Source organism: Humulus lupulus, chromosome 8 (assembly GCF_963169125.1).
Source record: "Humulus lupulus chromosome 8, drHumLupu1.1, whole genome shotgun sequence".
Lineage (NCBI taxonomy): Eukaryota > Viridiplantae > Streptophyta > Magnoliopsida > Rosales > Cannabaceae > Humulus > Humulus lupulus.
The window spans coordinates 22,327,282-22,354,926 of NC_084800.1; the positions used below are offsets into that span (position 1 = coordinate 22,327,282).

Consider the following 27,645-nt stretch of genomic DNA (forward strand, 5'->3'; position numbering starts at 1 on the left):
GAGCACCAGTGCTTTTCGTCAAAAAGAATGACGGGAGCATGAGGATGTGCATCGACTATCGAGAACTAAATAAAGTGACGATCAAGAACAAATACCTTTTGCCTTGAATAGACGATCTTTTTTATCGACTACAAGGATCTACGGTATTCTCGAAGATAGATTTGGGATCAGGGTATCATCAGCTAAGAGTACGAGAAGAAGATATCCCAAAGATGGTTTTTCAGACTAGATAAGGACACTACGAATTCCTAGTAATGTCTTTTGGCTTAATGAACGCATTAGTCGCGTTCATGGATCTTGTGAATCAAGTATTTAAGGACTACCTGGATAAGTTCATTGTGGTTTTTATAGACGACATATTAATCTACTCGAGGATGAAAGCCGAGCATGAAGAGCACCTGCGACTGACGTTGGAATGACTCAAAAGTCATCAATTATACGCTAAGTTCAAGAAATGAAAATTCTGGCTAGAGAAGGTGACATTTCTAGGACACATTGTGTCTAAAAATGACGTAGAAGTAGATCCAGCCAAGATCGAAGCAGTGAAGGGTTGAACCAAACCCAAGAGTGCCACGTAGGTGAGAAGTTTTCTGGGGTTGGAAGGATACTATAGATGATTTGTTGAAGGGTTCTCCAAGATAGCTACACTCTTAACAAATTTGACACGGAAGCAACAAAAATTTGTATGGACGGAGAAGTGCAAAGAAAGCTTCCAAATATTAAAGGACAAGCTCATATCAGCCCCAGTTCTATGCGTTCCAAATGATAAGGGCAAGTTTGTAGTGTATTGCGATGCGTCGAAGCAGGGACTTGGATGCATTTTGATGCAAGATGAAAAAATGGTCGCATATGCCTCAGGACAGCTAAAGGAGTACGAACAACAGTACCTGACCCATGACTTAGAATTAGCAGCGGTGGTTTTTACTCTGAAGATTTCGAGGCACTATCTGTACGGAGAAAAGTGCGAAATCTATATGGACCACAAAAAGTCTAAAGTACTTATTTACGCAAAAGAAGCTCAATATGGGGTAACAGAGATGGCTAGAGTTAGTAAAGGACTATGATTATGAGATCTTGTATCATCTGGGAAAGGCTAATGTCGTGGCAAACTCACTTAGTAGGCGAAGTTACAGAAGTTTATCAACAATTAAGGGGATAGCTCAACACTTACAAGATGATATTAAGAGGTCCGGAATTGAGTTAATAACTGGACAACTAGTTGACCTCATGATCAAGTCCACACTAATGGAGGAAATAAAGGAGAAATAACAAGAGAACGAGTTTCTTCTTAAGATGAAGGCAACACTATAAAGCTCAGAGAATGTTGATTTCTCCTTCACAAAAGAAGGCGTGTTATGAAATAGGAATCGAGTATGTGTGCCCAAAAGTGGTGAATTAAGAGAAAGTATTATGAAGGAAGCGCACACTACTCGCTCGTTAAATTAATTAATGGCGGGTAATATCTTTCATTAGCGGCAGACTATATTAATTGCAGTGGGCCCTGTCACTAATACTTTAACGATTTAAAATTTTCACAGCCCAATTTCCTTCTTCTCTTCTCTTCGTTTCCCCTCTCACTTCTCTTCTCAATAGTCTCTCTCGTATCTCCTCTTCTCTTCTCTCTCTCAGGCGCAAGGCAATGAAAACAACAGGGTCCTCTCGGCGCTCTCCTTTTCTAGTTTGGTTAGCTCTCTATTATTTCACTGTTAGACAAGTTTGGATTTTTTTTTGGGTAGTTTTAGTATGTAGATGTGTTTCATCTTGCCTTTAGGGTCTTCAATAATATTCCTTTTGTTTGTTTTATCACATGACCCACTATTTGATTTTGTTTTCCTATTGTACTGTTTTGTTTTCTGGTAATGGTTATTTTCACTTTTATTTGAGACCATTTTGCAATATTTGTGCTACATTCTGTTAAATCTGAAGCTGATCACAAATTAAGGAGATAATTGTTGTTATTATTTATTTTGTTACAATTTATGCATTTGCTATTGTGTTTTATCATCTACTCATTTGATTTTTTTTTCATATTGTATTGTTTTGTTTCCTGGTAATAAATAAATAATTTTTGGATGTTTTGAAAAGATAATTATAGTGATAATAATAATAAGATAAGTTTTGAGTGAGTTCCACTGTTAGCGCAGGTAATGTTATTAGGGCAAGCCATTTATGAATTGAAGTAAATTGTGACCAATTTAATTGGGGTCATCAAATTCTGATCACAATTTATTAGGGAATTTTTGGGACCATATTATTTATTTAGTCCAATTTCTAATTTAATTTTGGCCTATTTTTCTCTTATTATATATATATATATATATATATATATGTCAAAATCAAATCTTGCCAATATATTCCAATACTGTTAAAACACATACCATTTAATTCATTCTTATTATATTAAATTAATAGTTAGTTTAATATTTGAAAAATAAACTATTTATTAAAATTAGTGTAATAAAATTAATAATAATAATAAAATGTTAGTATTTATTAAAATTTGTAAAAATAAATAAATTGTGGTTGTTTAATATAAATATAATTATTATAAATAAATTTAATTTACTTTACAATTATTAAATTATATTTATTAATTTGGTGATTATAAATAGAAAAATAATTTAATTTTAGAATAATTAATTAAGTAATAAGAGATCATAAAACTCAAGTTTGTCCAGGAATAACACTTCTCATAAGACATCATAAAACATTTAAAATAATAAAACTTTTTAAAATGATACGATTATGATAGTTGCTCTTTTTTCTCCCATTTCTTATACTCTCTTAGATCATCGTAGATGACGAATGATAAATCTTGGACAACATTGAGAAATCATGGTTGTCAAGAATATTGGAATGGTCTACAAACTTTTTGAGGATGGCGTCGGAACATAAAGATTCTGATGGAAGAATTAGATGCCCATGTGTGAGATGCAATAAGAATATATTGGAATCTATGGAGGTTGTTCGGGCACACGTATTTGATAGGGTTTTCATCAAGCTTATGATAAGTGATTTTTTCATGGTGAGGCGGAAGAAATTGTTATTGATGAGGTGGTTGATGAGAATGAAAACGATGAGATGATTCACGTTGTGGAAGACTTCCTTTTACCGACCGCCGATGAAGTAGAAAGGGATCCTGGTGAGAGTCAGTATTATGATGAGTTATTTGAGGAGATTGAAGCGGAGTTGTATTCTGGCTGTGATTGGATTTCATCCCTGAAATTTTTAGGAAAGTTATTGCATCTAAAAGTTAGAGGGAAAGTGCCTAACAACACACTACTACAAAAACTGGGCTTTCCCGACACCCTACCACGACAGTCAACTCTGTTGACTGTCGTAATTGCTTAGCGAGACTCTACACCAACAGTTAAAAACTGTAGGCATAGAGACCAACGCCGACAGCTAATAACTGTCACTGTTGCTTTTGACTGTCGCTATTGACCCCAATGCCGACAGTTAATTTGAGACCAATGTCGACAGTTAAAATGTGTCGCTATTGACCCCAACGCCGACAGATAATTCGAGACCAATGACGACAGTTAAAATGTGTCGCTATTGACCCCAACGCCGACAGTTAATTCGAGACCAATGTCGACAGTTAAAAGGTGTCGCTATTGACCCCAACGCCGACAGTTAATAAAAGTCCAATACCGACATTCATAAAATGTCGCCAAAATTCAAATAAAAAATCTAAAATTATAATTAATGAATAATATAATTTTAAAAATAAACTAAATTATGTAAATATATATTTATAAAATTATGTATTTATTAAAACCTTTTAAAACTATTTTTTTTCTACATTTTTCATATTATTAACTTTTGTATTTATAATAATTTTTATATCAAAACTTAAATTTATTAATCTTTAACATATTTATAAAATTAACTATATTATTCTTTAACATATTTATAAAACTTGTATTAGTTACAAAAGAATTGTTTTATTAATTGGAAAAATATTGTAAAAAAATTAATGAATAGTATAATTTTAAAAATAAACTAAATTATGTAAATATATATTTATAAAAATGATGTATTTATTAAAAAATAGATTTTTTTTCTAAATTTTTCATATTATTAACTTTTGTATTTATAATAATTTTTATATCAAAATTTAAATTTATTATTCTTTAACATATTTATAAAATTAACTATCATTATTATCATTATTTATTGAGGAATAAATAATAAGAACTCTTTCAATTTATAAATGAAATTTATTAAGAATTGAAGATTTTACATTTTAAATTGTGAGATTTAAAATAAAAAAAATTGATCGCTCAATTATTATATTATTTATGAAAATAATATTAAAATATTTTTAATTTTAATAAAAATATAATTATATTAACTCATGGTGATAAATTGGTTTAAAATGCCATCTAATTGTTTTTTGGGATTTAAAAATGATTTAGATAAATATTTTTTTTAGCATATTTAGATAAAATATTTGTTTAACATAAATTTTTTTTACGTAAATTAACTAAAGAGAGTACCTAATAAAATAATTGATAAATAAATGAAATAATATATTAAATATAAGATTTTATTTAATTAAATAAGAAAATGGAGTTAAAAATACTAAATCCCTAAAATTGTATCACTATCCTAAATGAATCCCTAGAATCCCCTTCTTTCTCCTCTTTCTTCTTCCCAGCCCGATACTCTTTCTTTTCTTCTCTAGCATTTCAGTCGGCCAGACCAGATGAGCCATCTCCGGCCACCACCCAATGACACGCACCCCACCACGAGCTTCCTTGGCCCCCGAAACCGCCAACCCGTGAAGCTCGCCTCCCCACTCGCCGGCCTCCGTCGCGACTGGCTCCTCAAAGTTCCGTCGCCGCTGTGAGTTTGGAGGATTTTTCTGGCCTCCACCGTGGACGATGAAGGCTCCTGCTGGCGAACCCACTTTGCCGGTTCTCTACCCTTCGTTGCTATCAGGTATCTTCTTTATGGTTCGTTACTCTTTATTTATGGTTTTGCTTAGAAATGCACTCCTCAGCTTAGATTCTTGTAAGTGCAAACAAAATCATTCTCTATAGAATGAAAATGAAGATAATGTATATGATAAGATTATCTATTTATTCTCAAATTTGTTATTAAATCACAATTTCTGGGCGCATGAAATGGGTATGATAATTTTATGTTCTTGTTTTGGAAAATAATATGTGTATATATATATATAAACATGTATATTAAGCATTTTAAGCAATGACCCTTCATAGCTCTGCCACTGGTAATAAGGGCGTGTTTGTTTGTTTCTAGTTAAAACTTTTTTGAGGGATCAGAAGCAGAAGACTTGAATGGGTGGCCCTAAGCAATGTCAAGTTTGCAATGAAGCAGTTTCCAAGTACAAGTGTCCCTCTTGTCTTGTCCCTTAGTAAGCTAACTCTAAACCAAACAGCCTTTGAACTATTTATTCTTTGGTTTCATTTTTTTTTTTTAAATTAACTTTGTTTTATAATCATGGTTGCAGTTGTTCTCTTATCTGCTTCAAGAAACACAAAGGTATGCTACTTTGACTTTTGACTCTGGTTTACCCATTATGATCTGGTTTAATATTTGGAATGCTGCATATGTGAAATTATGATCACATAAATTGATAGTTGGTCATGTAATTAATATTAGTATCTAATATGTGATATTAGATTTATATAGAATTTCATTATATATTTTCAAGACGTAATTACAACAGTAAGATAATTTTTTCATTATCTGTTCATAGTTATATTTTTGGTTCAGATGATAATCTTTTTAAATTGACAATATTGCTTGGCATTTCTGTAATGTATATATTCATCATAATTGGATAGGATCAAGGAGGATGATAAGATGATTCAAGCTGAGGGAGTGGAGTCCCTTTCAGAAAAAGAGCTTATTTCAGCCTGTCAAGAACGAGGCATACTTGGAACACTTTCAGTAGAGGAAATGCGAGAAGAGGTTTGAGCTTAATCTAGACTTCTTTAGTTTGTTCATTGATTGAAGATAGACTGAAACATGTCTATTAAATTTATCACTTATGGTTCATGAATATTATATTTTCATGGTGATTTCACCTCATTTGTTACTGTCAGGGATGTCAATAAGCCAATGTAAGCTTTGACTAGCTGCAACCTCTTCTAAACAGCCCATAGTTATATCATCAGGTTACGTTTGTTTGATGTTTGAAGTATACTATAAAGAACAATATACATCATATCTTATTATATAATACTGTTATGTATCTATTTTAGTTTTATCTTTTTTGAAACTCTAACTTCATGTAAAAGATCAATAGCTAATAAATTCTAAACAGACTTTTTTGGAAGCTTTTATGATTTATGTTTTACCATTTTGCATTTGGCTGTGTTTTGCCATTCTACATGTTAGAAAACTTGATTTGAGATATGGCAGGGCACTTGTTGGACATGTGATTGAAATATGGAACATTAGTTATATTTATCATCACTCTAGCTACAACATATGTAACATATAGATTGTTGGCTGTGATTCTTCTACAGCACATAAATATTATAAAGTTTGTAGGTATAAATATATGTGTGTATATATATATATATTAGAATTCTATCAAAAGTGTAATCCATCTTTGCATTTTGAAAATAGTATAAACTAAGTTATGATGTAGTTTTCTATGTAATTTAGGTGGACAATAGATTTATATCAACTTTTAATTGGAAAAACAAAATGTATATAAACTTTTTACCATTCATACCTTAGTTATATTTTATTTTCTCCTCTTTGCATTATTATTTAATTCTGATTTGACTCAATTTCATTATATATTATAACATTGTAAATGTGTGTATATGCTGAGACAGATTTCAAAGAAACTTTTTTCGCAACAGTTTGCAAGAGGTATGCCTCTAACTCTTATTTTAATACTATGCAAATGTTAGAGTAATTTGAATATCTTAAATATTCATCTATAGTGAAGTAGGTTCTGTGATTGTTACTGTGTGCTACGGTGATAACAGAAGGTTGAGAACTTGTGTGTTTTAGTGAAGTAGGTTCTGAGAAATTTGTGTGCTGCGGAGATAAGAAAGAAAACTTGTGTATTGTTTGAATTGATATTGATAGATGGTTGGTTGCTAGTATGAGGAAAATGTTGTTCGATTTTATGTAGACTTGTCTATGATTATCCTATAATTGAATTGTGTTTGATTGGTTTGATTATAACATATACTTGTATGAATGTACTTATTGCATTTTGGCATACACATATAGCATAACTTTTTGTACTTCTTGTTTTAGACGATGTTAGTTTTCTTCTTGCCCCTTGTCTAATGTCTTTGGTGAGGTGGTTTATAACGTTGAACATCACTTTTTGTTCTTGTAATCACGTTTAGGTTCAATAGTATAAAGTGCTATACAAAAATTTGACATTATTAGCATATTGGTTGATAATTCATAGTTATATTGGACTCTAAGTTTCATTCTTTTGGAATAGCATTTATTGATTTTATCAGCTTCGGGGTATATTTTTGTTTTAGTGTTGGTGCTTAATTTATTTAGATTTATTAATTTTAGTGTATATTATGTATTTATATTTTTTGTTGGATACTTTGCTTCTGATTTTGTTATATTTATTCAGATTCAGAGTATTTATATAGATTGTTCTGTTGGTGGTCTTTGTACTCTGTATATAATTTTATATTTGGTATTTTATGGCATATTTGTGTTGTGTTTACTTTGTTAGTGCTAAAGACTTTGTTTATTATCTTGTTATGTTAATCAGCTTTAGGGTATATTTGTGTTTTGATGTCGGTGCTTATTTTTTTTTTTAGATTTGTTGATTAAAGAATATATTATGTATGTATTTTTTGTTGGATACTTTGCTTTTAGTTTTGTTATGTTTATTCAGATTTAGAGTATATATGTGTACTATTGTAATTAAGTTCTTTTTTGTGATTTATTTTTTTACATTCATTGATTTTGGTATATATATATCTATATATAAATATGTTTTTGTTGGAAATTTATTTTAGGTATTATTATGGTTAATTATATTTATGGTATTCATTTTTTTTTGCCAATGATGTTAAAATAACGAGGATGCTTATTATGTTGGTGATTATAGGATTTATTGTGCTTTATATTTTTTAAAGGCATACAAAGTGTCATAAATGCCCATAATAAGTCATTATTTTTTTTCTGAAATCCTTATGATGATTAAATTGGGGGTATTCTATTATTAAATTGGGAATTTTGTTATACTGTAATTCACAACATCATTGGTCTCCCAACCGTCTCAAATCTTGTCGGCATTCTTACAAGGTCAGTTTTTGTTTAATAATCTCTAAGAGATTTGTCTTGTTGAATTGGGAATTGGGAATGTTATTAAATTGGGGGTATTCTATTATTAAATTGGGAATGTTGTCTTGTTGAGATTTGTTGTATTATATATTTTTAAGTTTATGGATTTATAATATTATAATGAATTTTTATTGATAATTATTTAATCTCATGGGGATTTGATGTATTATTTACATTTTAATTGTATGAATACATATTGTATGTATATGAATTTTTATTCTGATAAATATAATTTTTTTTTACAAGTTATGTTAATAATAATTAATTATGTGAGTAATTTTTATAATTAAATTTATATCAAATTTCAATTGTTAAAAATATAATTAAAAGTTTTAAAATATATATATAAAAAAATTCTTATTTATATATATAAATTTAATGTTACGGTGACACTTATTAACTGTCGGCGTTGCCAGCAACGGCGACACGTATTAACTGTCGGCGTTGCCAGCAACGGCGACGCGTATTAACTGTCGGCGTTGCCAGCAACGGCGACATGTATTAACTGTCGGCGTAGCCAGCAACAGCAACACGTATTAACTGTCGGCGCGTAGCCAGCAACAGCGACACGTATTAACTGTCGGCGTAGCTACCCTACGCCGGCATAGGCAAATACGACAGTTAGTCGACTGACGTCATTGCTCAATAGCGACAGTTAAAAACTGTCGGGAAAGCCCAATTTTGTAGTAGTGACATATTTGATGAATTTTTGAAGTTGTTAAAGCTTGCCTTTCTGAAGGAAAACAAAATTCCCGGATCGTGCTACGAGCCGTAAAAGAGATTGAAAAGATTAGGGTTGGGATACGAGTCCATTCATGTGTGTCAGTATGATTGCTGCTTATTTTATAATGAGCATGCATCTAAAGAAACATGTCCAGTATGTGGAAGTAGTATATGGATTACTTCCGAAATGACGAAAGGAAAAAAGGTGTCACATAAGGTGATGCGTTACTTTCCATTGACACCTTGGTTAAAAAGACTATACTGTTCAAGGATTACAACGAACCACATGATATGGCATCACACTGGGAAATCTAAAGATGATGCGACACCCAGTGGATGGCTCTGTGTGGAAGGACTTTGATGTCAAACTTCCTGATTTTTCAAGGGATCCTAGAAATGTTCGTTTAGGCTTAGTTGCCGATGGATTTAATCCATTTGGCAACATGAACCTTGCATACAGCATGTGGCCTATGGTGTTGGCAAACTATAATCTCCCACCTTGGTTGTGTATGAAAGATAATTATTTCATGTTGACCCTCCTTATTCCCGGGCCAAAATCATCAAGTAAGGACATGGATGCATTTCTAAGACCATTGGTGGATGAGTTGAAGGATCTGTGGGTTCACAAAGTTGATACAAGAGATAGTACAACCAACACGCAGTTCAATATGCAGACAGCCCTTTTGTGGACAGTGAACAATTTTCCAGCTCGCAGTAGTTTTTTTGGATGGAGTGGTCAGGAATACAAAGCTTGTCCTACGTGTAATGAAGACACAACTTCCATCCTAGTGATTAGTAAGTCATCTTATGTTGGTCATAGAAGATTTTTGCCAAGTACTTATCGAATGAGAAGAGACAATGAGTTCGATGGAGAAGTTGAAACAAGACGTCTTCCAAAATGGTTTACTTGTGAGGATATACTAGAATAAGTTAATGCTCTTGCACCGCAAGTTCCAGGAAAACACATCCAGTTTGGGGGTATGAAACGTAAAGGAGGTGTAGATGAAGGTAATTGGAGGAAAAAAAGTATCTTCTACGAGCTTGAGTATTGGTGTACAAACAAATTCAAACACAATATAGATGTCATGCATGTTGAGAAGAATGTGTGTAATAGTCTCCTTGGCACCATCTTAGACAATGATAAATCTAAGGACACCACTATTGCAATACATGATTTGGAAAATATGGGCGTGAGGGAATCATTGTGGATTTATGAAGATGAGAACGAGAAGTTGATGAAGCCGCACGCTCCTTACGTGTTAACTATGACACATAGGCAACATTTTTGTCAATTTACAAAAAGGAGTTAGATTTCCAAATGACTTTTGTTCAAATTTGAAGAAGAAAGTGTTCGAGAATGATATAAATATTATTGGGTTGAAGTCACACGATTGTCGTGTGATAATGCAACGATTACTTTCTCTCGGTGTTCACAAGTTTCTCCCAAAATCTATATCGACCACCGCTACAAAATTGTGCAATTTCTTCAGGAAAATATGTTTGAGGACTTTAAATGCTAAAGATATAGAGGAAGCACAAAATGACCTTATTCAGATATTGTGCAAGATGGAGTTGATTTTTCCTCCAGCTTTTTTCGACATAATGATTCATTTGGTCTTATATTTACCAGAAGAAGCTATATTGGGTGGCCCGGTAGTTATGAGGTGGATGTATCCTTTTGAAAGGTACATGAAAAAATTGAAGAATTACATGGGAAATAAAGCTCGCCCTGAAGGGTCGATCGCCGAAGGCTATGTTGCAGATAAGGCTTTGACCTTTTGTTCAATGTATTTCAAAGACATTGAAACAAGATTTAACTGTCTTGATCGAAATGAAGATTCAACTTATATCCCACGAAACCTTACAATTTTCCAATCTCAATGTCGTCCACTCACAAAGTAAACTTTGAAGCCTCGCAATCATAACACTCGTGAAATAGTTGAGTGGTTCATACTTGAGAATTCTCTTGAAATTGAGGCTTATTTAGAGTAAGTTGATTCCTTTTTAAATTAGAACATGTGTGGTTATTATAAGTTTTTTGTTATTAAGAATCGTAACAGTGAACACCTACAAGAGATTAGACAGCGAACACCTACAAGAGATTAGACAAAATGAGCATGCTAATTTTGTCTAATCCGGGTATTTTCCTATTCTAATTAACAGCGAACACCTACAAGAGATTAGACAAAAATACCTAGATGGTGATCATGATCGTTTGCATAGGAAAATTTTTTGTTTGTGGTTTCATAAGAAGGTAGCTTTAAACTTTGAACTTTCATTTTATTAATGATATCTTTTGTGAATCTAATACACATTTATGTATTTAGATATATGACTTGCACAAGCTTGGGTCTTTTGAAAAATGGTGATGAATTGCTAGCTTTAGCATCTGGGTCAGATCATTTGGCAACCTATTACCAATGTTGTATAGTCAATGGTGTTTGATTTATTGCACACGACCAAGATAAAAAGCGCATCACACAGAATAGTGGAGTGTATGTTGCCGGAACAGAAGGTTTTAATTATAATGGTACACTTGAAGAAATAGTGACACTATCTTTCACCGGTGCATATTCAGTGGCATTATTTCGGTACAAATGGTTTAATACAAATCCAAGAAGGAAGAAAAAAATCATTGAAAATAATATCACCAGTATAAACGTCAATAGTGAATGGTATAAAGATGAGTCGTATATACTTACTAGCCAAGCTAAGAAAGTTTTATGTCTTGATGATCTACTTCGAGGTCATGATTGGAAAGTTGTAGAAGATGTAAATCATTGACAAATTTGGGACATTAAAGACAATTTTGATGAGGTTAATGATGCTATTGATGTTTACATGAAACAAGTTCATCAAATTTTGTGTTGACTGTGGACCTTGGAGAGTTGATTATGCAATTTGATCAACATGTTTCATATGTTGGGGCTGATGAAGAGGATGACGACAAAGGTGATATGCCAGAACATGAGGAAGTCGCAGATGTAGAGGATGAATTGCTAGTTGAGCTTTGTGAAGATTAAAATGTGTCTCTGATTACTGATGGAAATGATAGTCATTACTCTATTTAGTTTTTCTATTTGTGTAACATAACTATATATTGAAATGTAATAAAGTTTTTTTGTTGTTGTAATTACTATGTCTACGATTTGAATGTGATATTAATTAGTATACCTCTAATTTAATCTAATGCTAATCTAATAAATTTTAAACTGAAGTATAATGTCAGCTAATATAGCAACATATCACGGTGGAGATAGTGGTGGTCGAGACCCGCCATATCCTTCTAGGGTACTGTCATCCTGCGAGTCAGGTTAAATATTTTATATCAAAATTATTTTTAGAAATTATATTATTAGAGAAACATATCAACAATACTAATATTGGTTATTGTTAATCAATTTTAAAGCCCCGCCGACGAGAAGAAAGGTCGTGGCCTTGCTAGTAATAATGTTCTTGAAGAATAAAGGAAAAAAGCCGGTAAACCATTGGATCTAGAGCTTGATCCTGTGATGAACAAATTGGTTGGGCAGGAGGACCAAGCTTTTATTCGCATGTTGGGCACTCAAGTTATAATGTTGTGTTCGGGACATTACTTGGATTTTGTTGATTTACCTCAACAGTTTAAGGATCAAGTGCTTAATCATATGAGGGTAAAAAATTACAAATGTTATGCTCTACATTATTTATTTGCATTATTTACAAAGTCATCTATTTTTTTCTTCTTAATGCAGTATTACTATAATATAGACGGCCATCCACAACATGAGTCAGTTCTGGCAACTGTCTATAAGGAGATTGGTGAAAGATGTCGTGAGAGAAAGAACATCAGACATAAACACTTCAAAAATCATTACGCGGGACCAGAAGAGTAGGAGAATGTCCTCTCTAAGCCACCTGACCATTGCATTAAGGAGACATGGAAGAATATTTGTGAGTTATTTTTTAGCGAAAGATTATTGGCTCGCTCCGCTAAAAACCAAGCAAACAGAAAACAAATGAAGTATGTAACAACACAAGGCACAAAATTGTTGGCAGCTAAGCGTCACGAATATGTCTCCAAAAGTCTAAAACATTTTGTTTATATTTGTATAGAAGCAACCAGATGCACATGTTGTTGATACTTGGAGGGATGTTCATATAAAAAAATCGACAAAAACTTTTGTCAACGAGGCAGCTCAACAAGATTATGTAAATGAATATTATTTTTTTCTTGTTTCTAATGTTTCTAATTTTTATTTCTAATATTTTCTTTAAACAGGAAAAAAAATGGTGGCGGAGCTTCTGAAATCACAACTTGATAGGCAGTCTCAATAGCAGAGTGAGGGGTCTGGTAATGTATCTGGCGTTGATTCGTCCTCGGTCGATCAATACGAGATACTAATTAAAGTACTCAGGGAGAGATCATACTACCAAAGATTAATGGGTTATAGGGTGAAAGGAAAAGTGAGAAAGTGAGAAAGTCAACCTCCAACTCTACAAATAAAAGTTAGTCTCAAGCACATACTACTCCTACGCCTAATGGAGATATGACTATTATGGCTTTGATGATGAAGGCAATGCGTGAGACGATTCAGATGGTAGCACCTCAGCAACCCAGTAAGCTGTATGACCCATAGTTTGACAGTTTTCTGCAGAGGTATTTGCCATCATATTCTGAAGGTGATATGTCTTCTCAGAGTAACACTGCCCATCCTGACCTTCATATACACCGCCACAACAGTAGTACCATGTTAGGAACGAATTTCGTAATACACAGCGGAATTGTGTGGCAGGGTGGCCCAGTGTACACCAATTATTTTGTAACATATTTAAACTACTTTTAAATATGCAGATCCATTAATATACATACATTAATGATAAACAAGAAAAGAATAAAGAACATACTTCTTGATGCCAATCATGTGTCCTTGCTATCTTTTCATAAAATAAAAAATCTTCCTTTCTAAGCTGCTCCCAAGTATTCACACCAAGATCTTCCACAACGTTCTCTACACCTCAAGAAGTGTGTAGACACTTAGAGAATAAATGATGGTATATTTCTGATTCAACTTGATGTACTCAACACATGAGATCAAGAAAATAGGCCTGAGATTGATTCTGTATCTTTTTCGGGGAGAGATGGAAAAGTATCATTATTTTCTTAGAGCAAATAATTGAGCATCTATATGAATTTGAGCTCAATAACCTTTTAGTCTCAAAAGTCTACCCTTAAGAGAACTATTATTCAATCTCTTACGAGAATGTATAGATTCTTTATCTGTATGCTATGTCATCAGCCATTATATTAATGAGTTCCCAAAACAAAAGTTTCTAGTCTGATCATTCTGACAAACCCTAACGAGTGAATCAAAGAACTCATATAACATAAACATGAGTTCATAGTAACTTCAGGATTAAGATCAATTTGTATATGATCATCAGTTGATAGATTTAATTAATACTTTGAAACGGTATTTAACTAAGTATTAATAAACACATCTGATCAAGTTCTATATATTCTCTAATATATAAAGTACCTCCACTAAAGTGTCCTACTACACTAGTAATCTGGATCTAGATCACATGTATTCATAATACTAGTGGACCGTACTTGCAGTAATTAATCTAAAGATTCTATAACTTTATTTTACCGCAAACTATTCAAGTTCATTTATCTCAAACACAATCCTCCCGTACCAGTACGTGGTTGAGATCACATATATGAACTTATGTTACTTAATATTATCACAGAATAATATAGTCCTTAAGATATATGCATAACAAATTCAATTTATTTATTTCTTAAAACAGTGTCTACTACATATGCTTTCAGGGCACAATTCCCAACATACCAGCCTCCTCCACAGTATCTGCCACATGTGTCGTTGCAACAACCTCCGCAGTATCAAAATCAATACATGTTTGGACGCTCTTCCTGGTCTCCTCCACTATATTTTAACTTTACCAATTTTCAAGGAGGATCGATGCAGCATCCGCAACCTAATGTTAGGTATGGGGAGGTTGGAGGTTCCTCGCATCAGCCATATATGTTAGATATGGTGAGTTTGGGGGCGGGTCGCAGCAACCTCTTTTATCCACCCCGATACAGCCATAGCCTCGGGATCAGTTTAGGGACCTCACGTTTGGACAACCTTCACAGCAGCCTTATATTCCTTTACCGCCACAGACACAGCCGCCGCCGCCACTGCCACAGCAAAATGTTGAAGATGAGAATAATTACAATATTGACCTTAATGATTTTATTTAGTTATTAGTTTATGTATTTTGATTAAATTAACATTGTATTTATTTTTAATGACAATAGCGATATTAGTTAGTTTGATAAATATTAAATTTAATATGTTAGTTATGTTTAAATTAATTAATTGGTTATTTTGTTAAAATTTATTGTGAATTATTTTTTAAAATATTTAAATTTAATAAATATTAATTTATTTAAAATTATTTTTTAAAATATATAATGAAAAAATTATTAGCGGCAGACCCCGCGACTAATAATGTCGTCTCTGACACAGGCATTAGCAGTGGGCTTTGCCGCTAATATTCTCCGAGAATAATATGTTATTAGTGGTGGGTGTGTCAGTCCGCCGCTAATAATCCTTATTAGCGACTAATAATTAGCGGCGGACTGTCCCGCTGCTAATAGCCTTTAATCTTGTAGTGTATGGGTCCATACTGTCCCCATACTAGCTCGATAACACTTTTGGTATTAAAAGGAAATAATTAAAAATAATAAAGTATTATTTTTATCCTTACAAAATAATATTCTTTGTGAAATAATATTCAAGATATTATTTATGAAATAATATTTAATGGTAAATAAAATTATATTGATGATTTTGTAAAATTAATTTTTATCGAAAATTAATTTAATCATATTTAATTTTTTGGTAGAATTGTATACTATATAAAATAATATGATAAAAGCCCAACAAATAGCATTTTATAGAGATAAAATACCACAGGGCCCAAAGCCCTGTAGTTGGTGCCAACCAATGTCAAAATAGACTGTGGCTCACGCAAATGTCCATGTGATTAGGGCTAGGTCTTCTTTTGATTGTTATATTATTAGAATATAACATCATAAGAAAAAAAAGATAGATGAGATGCAATTTCACGATAGATTTGCCAAGAGAGAAAAATAGAGAACTTTGTTCTCTCTGAATTGTGAGAAAAACACTCTCTCATGTGTTGAGATTTCAAAAGTGTATTGTTGAGTATCCTACCAAATAACATAGACATCCACCATTCTCATTTTCATTGTGCCAGACATAGTATAGAAGATAGTGGATTAGGAGGCTAAAACACTATTTGATCTACACGTGCTCTACATTTAGAAAATGTATTTGTAAGTTTTTATTTTATTCAAATTCATGCGCATGAAAAAAATCTCATTCTAGTTATGGTTCCTAGAGTGATTCGTTCTTATGTTTTAATAATTGTTATTATTGCATTGAAATATTATCCCATGCTTCCGTTGCACTGTCAATCACATAATCAAAAATCAATTGTAATAATTTTCAAGAGAAAGAAATAGTGTTTTAGACTTGCATCAGTATTTATTTATTTATCTATTTTTTTAATTAAAAAGATTCTCTTCTGCCTAATTCATAGTCTAGTATAAAAAGAGATGTAATACTATTAGACTATGCTAATGAATACATTAATTATATATTATTTTCTAGAGCCATCTTTAAGATATATATATATATATACAATAATGTTCAATATACAATTATTGGGTAGTGATTGTTTTTAATCACCATTTATAAGTATTTTTAGTATTTTCGGTACATTGATAAATTGTAACTCTATTTTTTTTTTGCATGATGATGTATAATATATTTACAGGGGAACTGTAATTTTTTTTTTTTTGAAATTCCAGATATATAATTTAAGATGAAAAAATTAGGATTCAAATAGCCCGTTACACACGAGTATAAATATTGAAACAAACTATTTGAATCTTGATTTTGATATTCTAAATTATTCCAAATTTTCTGAAAATTTGTGAAAAATCTTATATAATTATATTATATACCGTCATGTAATAAAAATATTAAAGTTGAAGCTAATTATTCACCTATCGAAAATACTAAATATATATAGGCAGTAATTAAAAACAATCAGTAATATAGTCACTACAAGAAATATTGGTTTTAGAGGCGACTCTATTAGGGGCGACATATCTCGCCCCTAATATTCTAAAAATCAGGGGCGACAAATCATTAGTCGCCCCTGATATTGGTATGAGTCGCCCCTGATGTTGAGAGATTTTCGCCATTTGTGAAAATTATTAGGGGCGACACGTCGCCCCTAATATTCTAGTATCAGGGGCGACACATGATTCGTCGCCCCTGATATTGGTATGAGTCGCCCCTGATGTTTTGAATGTTTGCCACTTGTGAAAATTATTAGGGGCGACTATATGTCGCCCCTAATATTCTAGAATCAGGGGCGACACATCATTAGTCGCCCCTGATATTGGTATGAGTCGCCCCTGATATTTTGAAAATTTTTGCCTTTTGAAAAATTATTAGGGGCGACGCATAGTCGCCCCTAATATTATAGTATCAGGGGCGACACATGATTAGTCGCCCCTGATGTTTTGAGATTTGTGCCACTTTTGAAAATTATTAGGGGCGACGCATAGTCGCCCCTGATGTTTTGAGATTTGTGCCACTTTTGAAAATTATTAGGGGCGACTACATGTCGCCCCTAATATTATAGAATCAGGGGCGACACATCATTAGTCGCCCCTGATATTGATATGAGTCGCCCCTGATATTTTGAAATTTTTGCCACTTGTGAAAATTATTAGGGGCGACTATATGTCGCCCCTAATATTCTAGAATCAGGGGCGACACATCAGTAGTTGCCCCTGATATTGGTATCAGTCGCCCCTGATGTTGAGAAATTTTTGCCACTTGTGAAAATTATTAGGGGCGACAATATTCTAGAATCAGGGGCGACACATCATTAGTCGCCCCTGATGTTTTGAAATTTTTGCCATTTGTTAAAATTATTATAGACTATCGCCCCTGATACATTTTATCATTCTCCTCCACTGCATAAAACCTAATTACACAGCCACAGACCCTCATTTTCCTCTTTGCCTTATAGTTTCGATTTATTTATTGTCGCAGACCTCACTCTCACTCTCGATCTCAGCCGCCGCACCGCCGCTGCACCCTCACTCTCGATCTCAGCCAGCTGATTGTAGCCGCACCGCCACCGTCCCCACACCCTCACCCTCACTCTCACTCACTATTACAAAACTGGGCTTTCCCGACACCCAACCATGACAGTCAACTTTGTTGACTGTCGTAGTTGCTTAGTGTGACTCTACGCCGACAGTTAAAAACTGTAGGCATAGAGACCAATGCCGACAGCTAATAACTGTCACCGTTGCTTTTGACTGTCGCTATTGACCCCAACGCCGACAGTTAATTCGAGACCAATGTCGACAGTTAAAATGTGTCGCTATTGACCCCAACGCCAACAGTTAATTCTAGACCAATGCTAATACTAGATTAAAATTAAAAAGGGGTTTTAGTTTTAATAGCTAAAAACATAAAATGAAATAAATATCAATGATTTAATAACTAAGGATTTAACGATATTAAAGAAATAGTCAAGAATTACTCTCCACCTTCAACAATCAATCTATCAACAATGATGAATAATATTCCTTATTCCTAATTAAACTATTAACCCCGCAGATAACACTTAACTAGTCAATTATCCCAGTTTGCCTAATATAATTAATTAAAGCTAAGCGCTCTTAATTAACCATTTTTACCCAGCAATAAAATCATTAAGCATGCAATCTATTTAACCTAGTAAAAGCATTACACATTGTTGAAACAGGTTAATCTAGGCAACAAATTCATTAAGTATGCAATTCATTTAACCTAGGTTCTATTTCTCATCACAATTGGAATACCCGTCACAATACCTTAATTGCAATTTATCACTTTACTTAGAATCCTAAACTATTAGGTGAATAGAAATCCTAAGATGATAGTAGAACAATGCAAAACCTTAATTAGTGGCCATCAAAACAAGATTTTACAAGATCCATGACATTCAAATAGAAAGATAGAAGCAATTTAATATAAGGGAATAAAAAAAATAAAATTCATCAATGCATTCAAGATATCATGTCTAGGGTTTTGAAATAACCCTTAACTATAAAGAAAACTACTCCATAATCTTAAAATTTTAATTAAAGAGATAATTAATGTAATAATATAATTTCATATGTCATTCTACCTCGATCACTATATTTTTCTACCAAAAAATTTACAGGATTTATACTCTTATTTGTTGGCAATTAAGTTTCAAAATTTTCCACATTCCCACATATTGTAAACTTTCATTCACAATTTCGATTGATTTTATGCTACTCAAGATCAATATTAGTCGATCTACAATTCTATTAAAAAAATTGAGACCAACAATTAATTTATTAGTTGAGAATTTGAATATGAAATTGTCATTTTTTTCAAAATTTTATTCAGGTAACTAGCAATGAGATAAATTATAACCGGTTACAACCTTTTCAAGTTTAAAACTTGTAGCAGGTTACAAGTTTTAAAACTTGTAACAGGTTACAAGTTTAAAAATGGTAACAGGTTACAAGTTTGGGAAAACTTTTTTCTTTTGGTTTCAAAATCGTAACCAGCTACTACTCTTGAACTAAGAAAAAGTTGTACTCGTTCCAAGTGGTTTCTTTCCGAAATATTCTTGGCGAATGTGGTGGGAGCCTTGACTGTTTCAAGGTCCCTGACTGACTGAGCGTATCCGGGTTCATGTTCGGGTATTGTTTTGGGCGTTTGGATGATACATTGTATACGCGAGCCCACTTACATGAGTTTGGGCCTTGTTGGCTAATTAGGCTAGCTCATTGGGCTGAGTGATTGCTTGTTGGATTCTTTTTTATTAAGGTCACTGATTTTGCCCACTACAGTTTGTCCCTCACTCTTTGGTATGGAATTCATTCTTTATCAAAGAGTAAAAAATAAATTAATTCTATCGTGTTTATCCAACTTCCCTATGGTTAGAGAAAATTATTAGAGTATGCCTTGACTCTATTTACCCCTTTCAGTAATTATTCACGGGGGTCTCGTTGTGATGCGCACCTAGCTCATGCTCAAACCGGACCAATGATGTAGCTTTTGGATATATATATTCATTTGTATAAATGGTCATATTTTCTTTAATTTATATATTCGGTCTGCAATCTCGCGAGCTAAGAGATTAGACAAATGAATCTCCAAATTTGGGGGTGTAACAATATTGTATATACACCGTAATATAAAATAAATGGAAAATGGTTGTAGGGATATTTTTGCCATTTCATTGCTATTATTATATTTCAGTATTTAATAAAAAAGAAATAAAACCCCTAAATCGTTAATCTCCTCCACTCTCCTTCGTTTCTTTTTTGCATTTTTCAGTTTGAGATCTCTGCATCTTCGTTCCAAAATCGAAGAGGAGATTATTTCCCCAGCTTCTCTCCGCTCTCTGCATCGTCTCCAGTCCGCCAGCCTCCGACTCCGACGATCTTGGGGTTCTTAGTAGGCGTTCTCAGTTCGCCAGCCATCGACTCCGACGACAGTCGGCGTTCTCAGGTTGCCAGCCTCGTACTCTGACGATCTTGGCCATTCTCAGCTTCACCTTTGATCATTGTGAGTTGTAGTTTGTTTGGTTTATATGTTTGTTTTTTCTTAAATTTAGTGCTTTAGTCGGCTCTGTATTCTTTTTTCTTTTTTCTGTACGTAGCTTAGTGAGTAGAATAAAATCTTCACTGCATTAAGAAAAATTAGTGTAAATGAAAAGGATTGAAAAATTGGAATGGCTATTTAGATGTCACAGTAACTTTAATTTTGTTAATCTTGTAGTATGACTAGTCTCTGATTTTTTATTGTTGACTAACTTTCATGGCTAACCTTCTCAATTTCTCTCCCTCTCTTTCTATCAACTTCGATCTCAATAACTCTTCTAAAGGTTTGGACTTTGGAAGAAAGGCATGACAACCAAATCAGATCCGTAGGGTTAGATTTTTTTGCTATTTCTAATGGTTAAAGTTCTAGGGTTAGACTTTCTGCTATTTCTAATGGTTAAATTTCTAATGTGGGTTTATGATTTTTGATTGGTAGAAATTTTGGAGATTATGTAAAATGGGTATTTATGATTCCTGTAATTAGCTTTTTCTTAGATTTGTATTTTTCTGCTATTAAGGTATGATTCTAGTTCTAAAATGTTTGGGTAGGCATACATGGTTATTTAGGATTTTTCTTGATAGAAATTTTTGGGTATGTATGTGTTTATGACTTTTGTAAATAGTTCCTATGATCAATTTCGTGGAAGATATTGGTTTATCATTATATTTTCTATACATTTATCATTTATGTATATATGGGTTCTCCAGCTTAGGTATATTGTGAAAGTTGAACTCTAGAGTCTAGACCATAAATCCTCAGTTAAAACCTTCTGTTATGAACTCATCAATGGGGTTTTTTGTTAAGCCTTCTATTATGAATTCAAAGTCTTGTGTATGTGTATGTTTGTTCTGTGGCTTTGTTGGCCTGAGTTTGGGGTGTTTAGCCCAGTTCAGGTCTGTAACTTGTTTAATGAATTTGGCCCAGCAAATTAGCAATACAGATATTGGTTTCGATACCCTTAGTTTACTGGTATATACAATGTCATTTTAATATAATATAATACAACTATTTTTTTATAATCATCTCATACATGTTATGTTAATATAAGCATAAAATGTATTGTTTTACCGAATATGGGAGGGTAATCATCAATGAAAATTTAGATGGTAAAGTCGTTAGAAATGATATTGGAGACACTAGCATTGCCCTGTATAACATGACTTCATATTTATAAATTGTTCACACCAATTTTATTGTACAATGAGATTTTGATATACTATAATATTAATTAATAAAAATCTCCATTACTATATGAAGGGGATAAAAAGATGTAAAGAAAATCACACGAGTGATATCAACAATAATTACTATATTTGATGGTACTTTCTGATATAATTAAATTAATGCTATAGACTTTTAACTTGCTAAAATATAATAATATTATTATTAGTTTGATTATACAAACATTATAAGCCAATTCCTCCCCTTCCGATACTTATTAATACCCAAAATTTAGTTGATGATATTAGTTATTTATAGATTTTATTGTTTGGCAAAAAAGTCGTGTTGAAATTAATCAACTACTCATCACTTTATTTTTTATTTTTTTTGTGAATTAATTATAGTCTTACCATGTTTCATGTTTGTTTTCATCAATTATATTTATAGCTTCCTATAGTTCTCGAAGTTTAACTAAATTATGGATATAAGTTATTAATTTATTTTTTTATTTGTAAAGTTTGATGATTTCAATTTGTTTGATGCTTGATGTATGATATTTTGGTTTACTCTTATGGACAATTGCCTTAAATATTGCTTTTAACAGTTTTGGTTCAAAATGATAATTTGTGCATGTGCAGGAATTCATCACTTTGAAGAATGATTCTTTATTGTTTTCATAAGGAGATTGATTAACTCTGTATGTTTGGGCTTTGGCTATAGTCAAATATATTTTCTGGAATATCTTTATGTTTCATGCTCAATTCTTTGCTTGTACTGCTTTGTTATATCATAATTTGCTTTAGTTCAAAGTTTTGAAGACTTTTAGTTAAAAGAAATTGGATTTTGATTTTTTTGCTTTTAGACATTATTGGTGTTTTTTAGAGTTATATTTTTATTTATGTATAGAGTACTCTTGATCTCTCTGTTGTCGCACCCTCACCTCACCCTCACTCTCGGTCTGCTCTCCGATCTCTCCCCGATCTATCAGACGCCGAAGCCCAGGTAAGCTGAAACCCAACTCAGAATATATATATATATATATAGTTGCTTTTATATATATATTTATATATATATTAAGTTGATTTAATTTCGTTTAAATTTAATTATTTGGGTTGATTTTGTGTAGAAATTGAAAGAGTATCTCTTGGAAATTCGGTCACTGGTATAATATAATTTTGTGGCATCAATGTATTTATTTTTTAATTATGTTATTGGTTTAATTAATATAATTAATATGTGAATGTGTGTACAAAGTGAGATGTGTTTAGTGATATATTTATATATGTGTATAAAATTGTAGTATGTGTTAATATTTAAATTTGATTAATAATATGTATATTGTGAATGTTCTGGGAATTTTCTGAGTGTTTTTTGTAGGGTTTTAAATTTTTGGGATATGTTATAATAAAGATGTTATGCCGTCAAAATTTTGGTAGATTTAGAGGACTAAATAAATAATAATATAATAAATAAGACATTAAATTCTTAGAATTAACAAAATAAATTAAAGAATAAATTAAAATATTAGATAAATAATTTAATTTAATATTAACAATTTAATAATTTTAAAATAAAATGAAAAATTATAATTTAATATTAACAAATTTAGAAATTTAAAAATAAATTAAATAATTAGATATATAATTTAAAAATAAATTAAAAGTTAGATAAATAATTTCAAAATAAATTACAAAATTATAATTTAATTTAATATTAACAAATTTAGTAATTTAAAAATAAATTAAAAGTTAGATAAATAATTTCAAAATAAATTACAAATTTAGATAAATGAATTAAAAAATTATAATTTAATTTAATATTAACAAATTTAGTAATTAAAAAATTAGATAAATAATTTCAAAATAAATTAAAATTTTAGATAAATGAATTAAAAAATTATAATTTAATTTAATATTAACAAATTTAGTAATTTAAAAATAAATTAAAAGTTAGATAAATAATTTCAAAATAAATTACAAATTTAGATAAATGAATTAAAAAATTATAATTTAATTTAATATTAACAAATTTAGTAATTAAAAAATTAGATAAATAATTTCAAAATAAATTAAAATTTTAGATAAATGAATTAAAAAATTATAATTTAATTTAATATTAACAAATTTAGTAATTTAAAAATAAATTAAAAGTTAGATAAATAATTTCAAAATAAATTACAAAATTATAATTTAATATCATAAGATTTTAAGACATCATAAAACTAGGGCTGTGCAAAATTTTTTACAACCCGCCCAACCCGAATAAACCGCCCAAACCAACCCGAAAAAACCGCCAAAAAACGCAACCCGAATAAATCGACAAAAATTTAAACCACCCAATTGTTACATTGGGCGAGTTAAAAATAATTATCAACCCGCCCAATATAACCCAACCTGCCCAATTAAGAATTTATTAATTTTAATATATTCAAATAAATATATAAATTAATTAAGTTTTGTTTTAATTTTTTTACTATAAATTTAAAATATTGTTTTAAGCTTAAAAATATAAACTTCACACTATTAGTATTAGTATTTAAAAGAAAAAAATTACAAAAATGTTAAAAAAAAAAATACCACTTTTGTTTGGGTGGGTTGACCCGACCAACCCGCCCAAATTACTGGACGAGTTAAATTTTTTTTTTCTTAATTGGGCAAGTTACGGGTCACTTTTGCTAACCCGATTATGACATTGGACGGGTAAAAATGCCTTGTAACCCGACCAACCCGCCCAATGCTCAGCCCTACATAAAACATCTAGTGTTAAAAAATATTTCTTTTTTTGTTGCTTTTCTTTGGTGATAAAATTTGATCACCAAAGATTGGATAGACGTTTTATATATTATCACTTAGTGATAATGTTTTATTAATTATTTTCAATCACGAAAAGCCTTAGACCCGTTCGGTGAAGCTGAGTCAGTAAGAACTCTTAAATATGCTTCTCCGAATTATCCAGGACGGTATGTGTCCGCATGGATAGTTTGGATTTGTTGTGTACCTATAATTTGATCTAGTACTCATTTTATTGTTTCGTTAATAGAGATTTCAATATGTGTCTCCTTATTTGTTCTCGTAAGTGGGTAAACTTAATTTTAGTCTGCCCACTTATGAGAACTATAGGGAGGTGCTGCCGAAATTTTTACATAAACGAAACAATTTTAAGAGTGTAGATTAAATTATATGTATACTACAAATCTGAATGGGATATGTCCTTTACCCTTATAGAAGTGGAGTGAAAAGGTGGATTAGGGCACACACACACATAGTCAATAAGTTTTAATTATTGTTTATTCTTGTATCGTAGATGCCGATCGATAAGAGTTGGACGTCATTAAGGAAGCGTAACTGTGATGCTTATTGGAACGGTCTCCAAGCCTTCTTGAGAATGGCAAAAGAACACGTAGACTGTGATGGGAGAATTTTATGCCCGTGTGTGAGGTGCCTGAATGTTAAACTACAAACTATAGATACAGTGGAGGCTCATGTCTTTGACAAGGGTTTTCAACAGAGTTATCAAAAGTGGGTTTACCACGGTGAGGTGGAAGCTAGTGTCGCCAATGAGGTAGTTGAGGAGAATGAAGATGTAGACGAGATGGTTGACGTCGTTGATGATTTCATCTTACCGACAAATGTAGAGGAAGCAGATGGTGTGTCTGGCAGTCGAATGGGACAGTATTATGACGAGTTGTTCGACGAGATTGAAGCTGAGTTGTATCCGGGTTGTGATTGGATATCATCCTTAAACTTTTTGGCGAAGTTGATGCATTTGAAAGTTAGAGGGAAGTGGCCAAATAACTCTTTCGATGAATTGTTGAAGTTACTAAAATTTGCATTTCCGAAAGATAATAAAATTCCCCCAACACACTATGAGGCGAAAAAGAAGTTGAGTAAGTTAGGGTTGGGATATCAATCAATCCATGTGTGTAAATATGATTGTTCCTTATTTTATAATGAGCATGCAAGCAAAGATTCATGTCATGTGTGTGGGAGTAGCCGATGGGTCAATGAAAAGAAGAAGGGGAAAAAGGTTCCACACAAGGTGATGCGTTACTTTCCGTTGACTCCCAGATTAAAGCGAATGTACAGTTCAAGACATACAGCTAATGACATGTTATGGCATCATACTGGGAGATCAATAGAAGATGGGGTGATGCGTCATCCGGTTGACGGGTCTGCATGGAAAGACTTTGATGCCACTCATCCTGATTTTGCAAAAGATCCTAGAAATGTTCGTCTAGGCTTGGCTGCTGATGGGTTTAATCCTTTTGGCAACATGAGCTTATCATACAGCATGTGGCCTGTGATTTTGATGAACTACAATCTCCCCCCTTGGCTATGCATGAAGGAAGAGTATTTTATGCTAACTCTGCTTATTCCTGGGTCAAAATCACCGGGTAAAGACATGGATGTATTTCTAAGACCCTTGGTGGATGAGTTAAAACAATTGTGGATTAACGGAGTCGACACAAGAGATGGCACAAGGAATGAATTGTTCAAGATGCGTGCAGCCCTTCTGTGGACAATTAACGATTTCCCTGCTCGTAGTAGCTTGTCTGGTTGGAGCGGGCAAGGGTTTAAAGCATGTCCAACGTGCAATGAAGACACCACTTCCATTCGAGTGATTGGTAAGACATCGTATGTCGGTCATAGGCGATTCTTGAGGAGTAATCATAAGTATAGAAGGGACAAGGAATTTGATGGCAAAGTTGAGAAAAGAAATCCTCCACAACAGTTTACTTGTCAACAAGTTTTAGATCAAGTCAATGCTTTACCGCTTCAAGTGTCTGGTAAACATGACAGATTTGGGGGGGTGAAGCGCAAGCGAGGTGCAGGGGAAAGTAATTGGAGGAAAAAAAGTATTTTCTATGAACTTGATTAGTGGAGTTCAAATCAGTTAAAACACAACCTAGATGTGATGCATGTTGAGAAGAATGTGTGCGACAGCATCCTTGGGACTTTGTTAGATAATGATAAATCTAAGGACACCACTAACGCAAGACATGATTTAAAGAATATGTGGGTTAGGAAATCGTTGTGGATTTACGAGGATGCCAATAAAAGGTTAATGAAACCGCATGCTCCATACGTGTTCACTTTTGAACAGAGACGAGATTTCTGTCAATTTTTTAAAGGAGTGAAGTTGCCCGATGGTTTTTGTTCTAATCTAAAGAAAAAAGTCACAGACAATGACTCAAACATTGTTGGGTTGAAGTCCCATGATTGTCATGTGATAATGCAACGATTACTTGCAGTAGGTGTTCGCAAGTTTTTACCAGAATCTATATCCACTACCATCACTGAATTGTGTAATTTCTTCAAACAATTGTGCTCTAGGACACTGAACGTTTCTGATATGGAGAAAGCTAAGGATGACTTGATTGTTATTTTATGTAAGATGGAGTTGATTTTCCCTCCAGCATTTTTTGACATAATGATCCATCTGGTTTTGCACTTGCCTGATGAAGCAATATTGGGAGGACCTGTATTTATGAGGTGGATGTATCCTTTTGAAAGATACATGAAAAATTAAAAAACTATGTCAGGAATAAAGCTCGTCCTGAAGGATCTATAGCAGAAGGATATGTTGCAGATGAGGCTTTGACATTTTGCTCAATGTATTTCAAATGTGTGGAAACAAAATTTAATTAGCCTGATCGAAACGAAGATGCACCGTATGTGAATCGACACCTCACAGTGTTTGAATCTCAATG

The 27,645-nt window shown here is 32.5% G+C and overlaps 1 protein-coding gene and 1 long non-coding RNA gene across 5 annotated transcripts; both read left to right on the forward strand.

Moving 5' to 3' along the window:
- Nucleotides 1–4,607: 4,607 nt before the first annotated feature.
- On the forward strand, nucleotides 4,608–13,942 carry LOC133796282 (uncharacterized). Of its 4 annotated transcripts, none has more exons than XR_009875422.1 (10): nucleotides 4,608–4,947; nucleotides 5,272–5,386; nucleotides 5,483–5,514; nucleotides 5,820–6,152; nucleotides 6,825–6,861; nucleotides 12,261–12,355; nucleotides 12,452–12,695; nucleotides 12,777–13,097; nucleotides 13,138–13,233; nucleotides 13,304–13,942. It is a non-coding gene; the product is annotated as an uncharacterized LOC133796282 (long non-coding RNA). The 4 variants fall into 4 exon arrangements; XR_009875423.1 differs by having other exon boundaries at nucleotides 5,820–5,946; nucleotides 6,081–6,152; nucleotides 6,825–12,355; XR_009875421.1 differs by having other exon boundaries at nucleotides 6,825–12,355.
- Nucleotides 13,943–20,431: 6,489 nt separating this feature from the next.
- LOC133795138 (uncharacterized) lies at nucleotides 20,432–26,813 on the forward strand. Its single transcript, XM_062232586.1, has 4 exons — nucleotides 20,432–20,738; nucleotides 22,842–22,937; nucleotides 23,062–23,123; nucleotides 25,239–26,813. Exon 4 carries the CDS (start codon nucleotides 25,239–25,241, stop codon nucleotides 26,811–26,813), a length of 1,575 nt encoding a protein of 524 aa, XP_062088570.1. The 5' UTR covers nucleotides 20,432–20,738; nucleotides 22,842–22,937; nucleotides 23,062–23,123.
- Nucleotides 26,814–27,645: the final 832 nt, after the last annotated feature.

Excerpts from the sequence above, each read along its gene's own strand:
- LOC133795138 (XM_062232586.1), top strand. The coding sequence starts at position 25,239 with ATGCCGATCGATAAGAGTTGGACGTCATTAAGGAAGCGTAACTGTGAT.